Source organism: Anas platyrhynchos, chromosome 5 (assembly GCF_047663525.1).
Source record: "Anas platyrhynchos isolate ZD024472 breed Pekin duck chromosome 5, IASCAAS_PekinDuck_T2T, whole genome shotgun sequence".
Taxonomy (NCBI): Eukaryota; Metazoa; Chordata; class Aves; order Anseriformes; family Anatidae; genus Anas; species Anas platyrhynchos.
The window spans coordinates 55,261,492-55,272,265 of NC_092591.1; the positions used below are offsets into that span (position 1 = coordinate 55,261,492).

The window sequence follows — 10,774 nt, forward strand, 5'->3', positions numbered from 1 at the left end:
AGGAATGCTATTGGCTCTTGCATCCGTAAAATGAAATTTTAGCCACTGTGAAAATCTGAACATAAAGAATGAGAAGTGGCCTATCTGTCCCCTGGTTGTGAGCTGCAGAAGCACTAGAGAGTTTGGAGAGGTGATGAGAGACAAGGTATTTTGAAGTTGAAAAGAAGCTGAAAGCCTCATCATTTCTGTATTGCAGTAGTGTATCAGAAGGGGAAATCAACACTTCAGGGTGAATAGAACCCACAAGCTGCAGTGCTGTTCGGGGCTCAAATGGGAATATATTCTTGTTAGTTGCTATATTTTTTACTTCAAGTAGCTGTAAGTTCCCTAAAACTCCTCCCTTCAGAAGCTGAAATGTACAACTCCACTGAATACATATAAAGCTTTTATTGTAATCTTGGGGAACAGGCTGGCTTATGAAAGGATTTCCAGTCAATAGAATAAACAGTTTAATGTATGTGAAGACATCTGGTCTGCCTTTGCAGAGCTCTAACTATTAGTATTCCCATTTTAGATTGCTTATAATTTGTTTTCTTTGCCATTTCTCATTGCACTTATTTCTTATGTTGAATGCCCTTATTAGTATATGAAAATACACAAAATGATTAACTAATACATAGATATTTTAAAGTAAGCTTGGCAGTGTTTGTTGCTGTGACTCTTCCTTTATGTCTTCCTCATTTTCCTTTTTTTTTTTTTTTTCCTCTGTGAATTAACATTTGCATTTTATTTCACATCAGTAGCTGCCTTGTTTCAAGAGCCAAATTCTTTGCTATAGAACAGGGAAAACAAGGAGAGCTCTGTCTCCATCTTATCCAACCAGAAAGTAAAGTCTTCTCTCAGCATTTATTGAAATTGTTATTGAAACATATTTTATAGATTGTGGTAGCTCCCAGTACACCAGACTTCTCAAACCTACTGCAGGGCTCTACTATTTTCATGTAGTTGCATGGAGGGCTGGTCCTGCTTGATCCTTTTGCAGCTTGCTGATTTTGGTGAGGGAAAGGGCAGAGTATGACTAAATCATTCCTCGTATTTCTTACTCTAACTTTGAAATGATCCTACCCACTTGTTTTCTCTTGGAGACAAATCAGTGTTTCAGCTTTAAAAAAATGTTTGTTTTTTTTTTTTTTAGCTTGTGTTTTGCTATAGTTAATATAGAAAAGGCTAGATAGATGTATATTGTGCAGTGGCTGGAAGACATGGATCCTGTCTTGAAAATACTTTAACTTCAAATGGAAATCAAGTAGCATGCTTAACTTTGAAGTTCATTAAGTGATGCTATTTGTGGAGTAGAATGCTGTCAAATACAAGAAATTATATTCCTTCAGTAGTATGCTGAAGCAGAGTTTCATTATGGAAGCACAAGGGATTATTCCAGTGTTCCATCACCCCAGTCTCTTCAAACTGTCTGCATTCACCTGAATGGGGACAAAGTTTACATAAACACAAACTCTTGAAACTTAATTAGCTGACTGTATAATTAATGCAATACCTTAAGTATATTCGGTACATCCTTTACAAGTATCTTCCTAAACTCTTGTGGATTTAATACAAAAGACTGATAGAAATTTGAAGGGGAGTGGGTAGTTGTTTCCTTTTCCCAAGAGGGGGAAAAAAAAAGCCTGCTGTATGGTCTGGCTATATGTGGGCTTTTGAGTTTGTTGTCTAATTCAGATAAGCCTCCATTCCAATGTGAAAAAAATCTGGGGGGTAAGCACAGCACTGGGAATGGTGGGATGTGCACAGGTGAAGGGTGTTCCTGATGGTGAGAACAGTGAGGTGGTTTGGTTTGGTTTGGTTTTTGCGGGGTCTGAATTCTATCTGATCGGTTTTGGGGTTCTGTGGAAACTTGAGTCACCCTTTACATTGATTCTCTTGTGTGTCACTTTTTCCTTTGGTAAGAATAATTTTGTGTTCATGTCACTGATGCTTCTGAAACCTGTAGAACTGCTTCAGTGAGGAAGGCTGAGAGAGAGGTACTAACAAGATGCTATATGTAATTATCCCATCAAAATGAAATGAATTATTTTCTGTGTATTTCTCAGTTTTTGCTATCAGAAAAACAAAACAACCAAAAAAAAAAAAAAAACAAAGCAAAAAAACAACAACCAAAAACCACAATGCTAATATAGAACTGCAAAGACACAAGTAAGATGTAGCTTAAGAGGCTTTATGCCACTGCAGCATAGGGATAAAAATGTTTTTTGAAAGGCATGGAACTAATGAGGTTGTAGATAAAACACAGATGCTTAAATAATAGAGATTAGCAGTGTATTATTAGCAGTGTATTATGATTACCAAAAGGTCTCTGGCAAAATCATCAAGCTTTGTCAGTGCTCTGAAATACAGAGAGTGAAGGCAGTGTAAAAGGTTAGCTGCTCCCCAGAGGTAACAGCACAGTAGCTCGGAGTAGCAAAGTACCAGCACCATCACCAGCTGAAAGGGGAATTTGAAAAATAATCTTGAAAGCTTGGAAAGTAAATTGGGCTCGGGCAGATAGGTTATTGCTAACCATTATTAATCAGCAATCCATTATGGAGAGGAGAGAGACATTGTTGGTGGCATCAGGCTGCCGAGACACTTGGCCCAACTCACCTGGAGCTGGTCATTCAGGCAGAGCATTTGTGGTGGGATGCTCCTTGATGTCCTCCCTCAGGAAAGGGTGGAAGATACTTGTGCTTTTCTACCTGTGAGTACAGAGATTTGGTCATAACTTGGCAGCAGGGAAGATTTTTTTGTTTGTTTGTTTGTTTGTTTTTGTGGGTTTTATTATTCCCCGTGCTGCATCTGGACCTGTCCAGCAGGTGTGGGTAAGGAATTGGGCTGCAGGCCATCTTCCTTACTTTGTGATTTACTCAAACTGCTGAGTAGGGAAGCAAAGTTTTATTTATTACTATGGCTTCAGTGAGGAATCAGCCACAAGTACAGAATCCTTAGTTATCTTAATTTGATGCAAAGCTGACTAAAGACTAAGACAGTCTAGCCTTATGCCCTTTGGCTAGGAAAAGCACTTGAGAACCATATTGAGCTAGCATGTTTTCTGCATTTCTGTAATTCTGTGTTCTCTTTAACTTTCCTTGTTAGGCATAACAAGCCATTTTAATAATTCTTATAACAGAAAGCAATATGTTAATCAGTCCAAAAATGCTATGAAATGCATCAGTGATGCTGACTGACATAGTCATTATGAGTCAAAATACATTCTTCAAAACACAAACAGAACAGCCTTCTCCTATGCTATATGCTGAGGTTATGGCTTTTCTGTCTGCCTGTGGAAAAGACATCGTGGACTGCCACACTTCTTTTTAGTAATCACATTTTAAATGCTTTGAGAGGAAGTAAATTTCCTTGTTTTGATAGGTATCCCTTTTTTTTTTTTGGTGGCAATGAAAAAGCATCTCCCACTTGCATCAGGTAGAGGTTTATAGATTCAGAACAAGGTTCTGATGACAATATGAAAAAAATCCATTGAAGTGAGAGCAATTTTGCAAATGGTACAACTGTGGTTCACTCCTCTCTCAACACTACCTTCAAATTGGCTACAGGTGATGTTTTGTTTGAATAAGGAGTAATCCAATTATCTGCATTAAATGCAAAAGAATTTAATGTCAAAACTCTTCAATAATCTCCTCATTGTTAACTTTGATTTCAGTTCCAAGTCTACATGTGGCATATCAGTATGTTGGCTCACCTATAGTAAATGCTATAATTTCAAACACAATAGCTCCCCTAGTTTTCATAACTAGAATTAAAATCAATTTGCCTTTCTCTGATGCAAAGAGAATATATCCTTTTCCCTTTACTTGCTGAAGCAAATCTTCTGTTTATCTCACACAGTTATGTTTAATGTCCTTTAACAAAATGTGCCATCCAATACAGTAAGTAAATATTTAGCAAAATCATATTTTGGAGAGTCTGTGGAATATGGGCCCTCTTTAGTACATGAACAGAATTATAATGGGTGGTGATAGTTTGTACTCCATTTAGCTTTATGCTGGTGTACAGTAGGTCCAGATATGGAACAGAACCAGTTGTGAATTCAGAGTAAAGAACTATTAGTATCATTGTGATTTTGCTGCATGGTGCTCCTATGAATTTAAAGGGACCAACCTCATACCTTCCATGTATTTATTCAAGTTATTTTCTTCACAATTCCATAGTTAGTCAAAATAAAGTTAAACAGATATTGCATGTACTAAAGAGGCTACTGGTTGGAGAGTTCCTTGGTGTAACTAATGAGAAAGAAGATTTTTTCACATTTCATCTGAGGTACTGATTTATTTTAAAATATTTATTTTCAATTAGTTGCAGACAGGAAAACACCACTCACATTCAGACAGCATTGAATCAATTGCACTGACAGAAACTGGGACAACACTGGTATTTGAGGTATTACAACTTACATGATCAAGTCCTTATGTTGGTAATATTTAATATGTTAAGAACTTGATATTTTCTGATATGTGAAAGACATGCTCTTTGATATGTACAGAGTGGGGCTTTTTTTGGGACACTGATCTGGCTTGCTTTCTGGTGGTTTGTGGTTGACAGTAGGGCAATGTGTCTTTGCAGGATGGGAGGATTTTCTGCCGGAGAACAGCCTGTGATTGCGAGAACCCCAGTGCTGATCTCTTCTGCTGCCCCGAGTGTGACACTCGCGTCACCAGCCAGTGCCTCGACCAAACGGGGCACAAGCTCTACCGCAGTGGGGACAACTGGACCTACAGCTGCCAGCAGTGCCGTTGCCTGGTATGGGTAAAGTGTTTTGGAGGGGAGCAAGAATAATGATTGTTGTTTTTAGCTAAATGTACTTGGAAGCAGGTTGTTTGCTCTCTCTTCACCTGCTTTTCAGGCTAAGGATGATACTAAAGCACTTACAGAGTACGCACCAAATGACAGAGTACGCACCAAATGACACACCACCAGTTTTCTTCCTACTGCTGAATAAGTATGTCTAATGACTGAGAAGAAAAGCTTGACAAAAGCTTGGAAACCTTAATGCTATATTAACTTTTTTTTTTTTAAAGTGTTTGTCTACTTCTGACAACTTTTATAATGTCATCTGATCTTTAAATATTTTTTAAAGGTTCTTTCACATGTGATGGATTTTGATGGAAGAGTTTCAGTTTTTAATTTTAAACCTTTCTTATCAAAATGGACAGGGCAATTTTCTTTTTTAATTCAGCAGAAGCTGAAAAAACAGAGTGCCAGTGCCACATGGTGAATTATAAAAGAAAAGGAAAAAAAAATAAAGAAAACCAAAATTACTAGACAAACATACAAAATAAAGAACATTCTTTTCTGATTAAGCACTGTAGATTATCTCCCTACAGCTTTAATTTTTGTACAGATATACTAATTAGTGCAGCAGTGAACTTCATTAAAATTATCAGTTTTCCATTTATAGCTGTCTGTATAACATTGTTTTTACGTGTGATATTAATCAAGAGGTGTCTGAGCATCAGGAAGCAAATTACATTCAAAACTAAGTTACTGTTAAGAGATAATTATCTGTAACATAGAGCAATAAGTATTGTATTTTGTATTCTCCTAAGGTGGTTTTTATGTTGGCAAAAGAACAGCAAGAAACGTTTGCAGACAGCAGCAATGGCAAAAATAAAATGTGAGGTGTTTTACAAAGGATGCTGAGTTTGTGGTCAGCATTTCTTTGCGTAATTTTATGATTAGGTTAACAGACGTACAGAACTAAAAGACACCAATTCAGTAAATCCGTGCTATATCTTTTTTTTTTTTAAGTTCCACTAAGTGGAAGATAACACGTGTTGCAGGTATTGTTCTAACAACTCTTCTAGCATTTGACAGTAAAATAGCTTTTGACTGTTGCTAGTTAGATTATGTTCAGTGCTTCTCAAACATGCTAACTTAGGTATATTTGCATTGTTATTTTCCTGTTTAAACAGTTGCTGTGACTGCACGGAGATTTTATGTGCCCATAAGGGCATAAGTCTGCAAGGCCATCTCTGCAAAAATTGTAGGTTATGGAAAGTTATTGTAAACCAGTATTTAATGCTGTCTTTAAAAAACCCAGAGAACTCAAGTTCTCTTCCTATAGTGGTGTTTTTAGTCAAGAAACAAGCAAATGATACTCTGCTACATTTAGAAAACTTTCAGTATTTAAATATGCAGTTACATGATCAACCAGGCTGAGAAGCTGATCCATTAAATCTATTTCAATTCTGGCAAAATGAATGTTTTCCATTTGACTGGATGCAAAGTTAGCTAACAAATGGAAATGTATTCAGTGAGCTTTGTTTCAATTTTTATAGGAAGGGGAAGTGGACTGTTGGCCTCTTTTGTGCCCCAATCTAAACTGCGAGTACACAGCCATTTCAGAAGGAGAGTGCTGTCCCCACTGCGTCAGTGACCCCTGCCTGGCTGACAACATCACCTATGACATCAGGAAAACGTGTCTAGATGGCTATGGAATTACAAGACTTAGTGGTGCTGTATGGACCATGGTGGGATCTCCTTGTACAACCTGCAAATGCAAGGTACGATGGACAAGGTTGAATGGTAATGGAAATGATTGTTACTACATAAAAACAGGGTCATTTTCTGCCCTTGGAAGCTCGTATTCAGATTGCTGTGAAGTGAAGCAGACCTGAGGGCAGGAAAAGTAGCATACCAAAAAAATGTGTCTTATGTGGTCTGCAGGGTGGAAACAGAACAATCTGTGCTTGTTTTCTTCGAAATGTTGAGCACAGCTATGTAATATCCTAGCACAATTTACAGACATTCTGTTGGTGAGCCTTTCAGGCATTCTTAGTATGAAACTAGGCTAACATTTTAATAATTAATTCATGTGAATGATTATGAAAATGTCTTTTGCAGAACTGGTAAGCGGAGTCAAGAATACTAATACAAATTTCACCAGCAAGTATACAAGTAGAAACCTCATATGAAGGCACTTCCATAAGAGAAGTGGGAGGGAAATGCCATAGTTTCTATTCCCTATTAGTTTCTATTCCGTTGTCATGTATTTTGTCCAGGGAGAGAGCAAGGGCACACCTGCTTTATTTGCCACTCTCTGAGTAGATCAGAGAGGTCACTGTGTAGGGAGTACTCTAACCCATAAGTATGTACATAATGAACACTGCCAATGCCAGCAGTTTTCCAGAGAAAGGGTAAAGGCAGTTGTCTCTAAACAAGGCAGATAATGCAGAGCAGTGTGTGCCAGGAGGAGCTCCAGGCTAGCAAGCTCAGCCTTCACAAAGTGCCTGCTTTGGGGCTGCCCAAATGTAGGAGGGACCAGGACTTTAGAAAAATTATTTTCCAGCATTTTCTGGGAGTTGTTTCAGGCATTGTTTCCCCAGCTGTTCTCCTATCACAACGTATGCAGTGTGAACCTTGTGCCTGGATGCTGCACTTCCCCATTTACTGAGCTTACAGTTTGGAATTGTAACCTTTCTGGCATCTGGTCTGGTCCACTAGGTTCTTGCCTGCTCCTGCCCTTTGCCACAGTTCACTGCTCTTCAGTTGTACATGAGTAAATGTTTTAGAGGCTGTGATATAAGCAGAAATGGCAAAACAGTCCAGATTAAAAAGTGCAATTTTCTGTAAAGTTATATTTATATTTATACAGAGGTGATGCTGGTGATCCATAATATGGTGTTCCTCAAAAAAAAAAAAAAGTGAATTTCTAAGTGGTGAGGAAAAAGTATCTTAAGGTAGCTGTCACCAAAGCCAGTCACTGTGGACTTAAGGCTGTAGTAGATAACATTCTGTTTACAAAGGACTAATAAAAACCAGATGACAGTATCCTGTTTGCTGCTGTTTTCAGACTCCATGGAAGCTGAACCATGAATTCTGTGCTTTGTATCACTCTAAGTGAAAACTGATCTTCTCTTGCTTTTTAACAAAAATCAACAAACAGAATTATGAAAATACTGCTTTATATTACATAAAATATTCTTGTGTTCACTGTGGGAAACCAAGCTGTTGTTTCAGGGCTGTGAATTATGGAAGTTAGCTTTTCTGCCATTCTTCAGAGTTTTTCATATTGATTAAACCAAGAATCCGGGCATATTTCAGAAAAAATTGAGAGCTTCCCAGTATGGATCAGATTAAAACTCTCTCTGTTAGCTTTCTTGCATGGGACAAACCAACTCGAATCATCTTTGTTGCTGTTGTACTGTGTTCTATCATGAGGATCACTGAGTTGTTTTACAACCAGATTTGTAGTTCATATGTAGTTCAGGTTAGTTCTGTCTGTTGGCAGATACAGTCTGTACAGAGAGAAAAAGAACAGATAATTAGAGTGCTACTTAGAAAAGCAGCCTCCTTAAAAAGCCATCCCTGTTGGGATCTATGAGGACAACCTGGGATGATGGCTTAAGCAGGTGTTTTTTGTGTGCGGTAGAATTACCTCTGCCAGCTACGATCCCCTTTGCTCTTTGTAGCTTGTTCTGCAGCAGTGATTGACACCTGCTTGTTTGTCTGTGCAGAATGGGAACGTCTGCTGCTCAGTGGATTTAGAATGTCTCAACAATAATTGATGTACTTGAACTGGACCGTGCTGGGAGAGGAACACTGATGAAGTTAACATCTGCAATGAAGCTGTATGCGTTGGTGTTTTATACAACAGACAATTACCAAAGTCTCCGCATGAGGAAGATGTTTGGGAGTTGCCTTTGGGACCTATCACTATGCTCATCCTTGCTAGCCTTGTCCGGGTGACTTACAGTACAGCGCATATAAGTCAATGGTTGTTAAAAGTTTTCAGTGTTGTAAATTACACACTTTTCCTGTCAAGACATTTGCAAATACGTTTAAATTATTTCATGGGTAAACTAATGCTGTATTTTTGTTTTAATTTGTGTATTGACAACATGATAGAATTCAGCTCTTCTTCCTTTGGATCTAGATTTTACAAACAAAACAGCCTGTTGTGGTTTTGTCCCATGATATCACATACTTAGTTCCAAGGTCCCTGTTGGATGTATTTATGAAAATATGTATGTATGTACAGTCAAATTGCATAGTACTTATATTTCACATCTGTCCAACATTTTAAAACATTCAAAGGTATATTTGATTGGGCAGAATGGAAGTAATCAAAGTCTGTCTTTAAAAAATATAAAAATAAATGCCATGAACTTAGTGAAATAGCAAAAAAGCACTTTCTTTTCCAAATGTGTGAAGCAGCAGCAAGACTCCTATAGCAAGAAATGGTACTAAAACTTACCCTCACCATTTCAACACATGTTCAGAAAAGAACCATTAGTCTTTATCAGTGTTCTGTTTTGCAAGAGAAACTACAAATGCTGCAAAAGGGTATAATTCTTCTGAATTGTGCAACGATAAAACAGTCGGCCTTAAGATGAACTAATTTTAAATGACTAGGTTAGATTTTGCTGTCAGTTATAACATCATTGATTAGTTCAGAGTTTTTTCTTTTTTGTATTTACAGTAATAATGATGTCCACCATTCTCAGTTACTGCTACCATAATGACAAAGTGCAGAAGCAGCTCTACCAGTGGCACGCAGGACAGTAGATCTTAACGCTCGGTAAATCTCATTACCCAATTAACAGTTCAGAAACAAGTTTTCTCTTATTTTATGACATTTAAAAATATTTAGTTTTAAATTTACCATGCACACAGTGTCTTTTAATACATAAGTTTAGAAATAAAAATGAAAACTCTTAGCCCTATATTGAGGTTAGAGTTTAGACTCTCTTCAGCTTATGTCTATTCTTTTTTTTCATGAGGCTAGAAAGTTTGTGGCATTAGAACAAGAATATATTTCTATGACGATGGTACCTGCAGATTAACGTCACCTTTTTAATGTGCTGTTGTATTTTTTTCTGCTCATTTGTGTAGTGTTTTTTGCTTTTCATTTAATTAAGCACTGAGTATGTGGAAAAGAGTGCAGAAATAAGTATAGTGAATACAGTCTGGAAGGTCTATATTTGTGAGGTTTTCATCGTTTCATGCAGAAAAACTGAAACAGATAAATAAGAATGAAAAAATGAAAAAAAAAATGAAAAAATGAAATGAATATAAAATTAAAAAATCAAGTCTTTTAGATCAAGTACTATCATGTTTCTTATAAGGAGAAAAGTGGAAAAATATAAAAATGACTTGCTATCACTCAGATAATTTTATTCCATTTTTTTAAACATTACTTGTTTTATCTAACAGGTCTGTGTGGTAAAGTTAAATTTATTTTCTTAAAATACCCCATCATTTTCAGCTACTAGTGTATTTGACTATATTTGCATTGCCCTAATGATTGTATAATAAGGGAAACAGTTGTGTTTTATATGATACTCAAAGGATGTTTGTAAATCATGTCAGCTCATTTTGTATATCACACTGTAAAACCCAATGGTAATTCAGTTGGATGAGATATCCAGTGGGCTGAGATATAAAGGGGAATGATTTAAAACTTGTGGGCATCTAAATAAACTCCTATGTACAGATAGCTTTCCTTTAGTTTTATTAACAGAAGTTTAAAACACTAATCACTGTCCTTTCCAGACCTGAATTCATTATGTTGCTAAAAGGAGGAGTGTTTGCCTCGAGATGTATTATCATAATTGTAAGAAATACTTCATTTATACTTAGTAAGACAAAATCTTGTATTCCAGTCTGTCACATACCATGGATTTCTGAAGCTTTGTGAATGGGATTAATGACAGCACAGGGTTTCAAAATCATTCTTTTCCAATTTAACTCACAATAGTGAAGCCCTTTCATAAGATGGTTTCTGGAAGCTCCAGACCTTGTTACGATGGTATTCAACAGG

General features: G+C 37.0%; 1 protein-coding gene across 4 annotated transcripts in view; it reads left to right on the plus strand.

Annotated features, from left to right (window-relative positions):
* Positions 1–10,450, plus strand: part of NELL1 (neural EGFL like 1) — a 284,792-nt gene extending 274,342 nt beyond the window's left edge. For all 4 annotated transcript variants that reach the window (XM_013102879.5, XM_027458303.3, XM_027458304.3 and 1 more), the window contains 3 exons: positions 4,576–4,752; positions 6,291–6,515; positions 8,469–10,450. In XM_013102879.5, the coding sequence (XP_012958333.2) occupies positions 4,576–4,752; positions 6,291–6,515; positions 8,469–8,519 (453 nt within the window). In that variant the 3' untranslated portion in view covers positions 8,520–10,450. The remainder of the gene's footprint in view (positions 1–4,575; positions 4,753–6,290; positions 6,516–8,468) is intronic.
* The last annotated feature ends 324 nt before the right edge of the window (positions 10,451–10,774 follow it).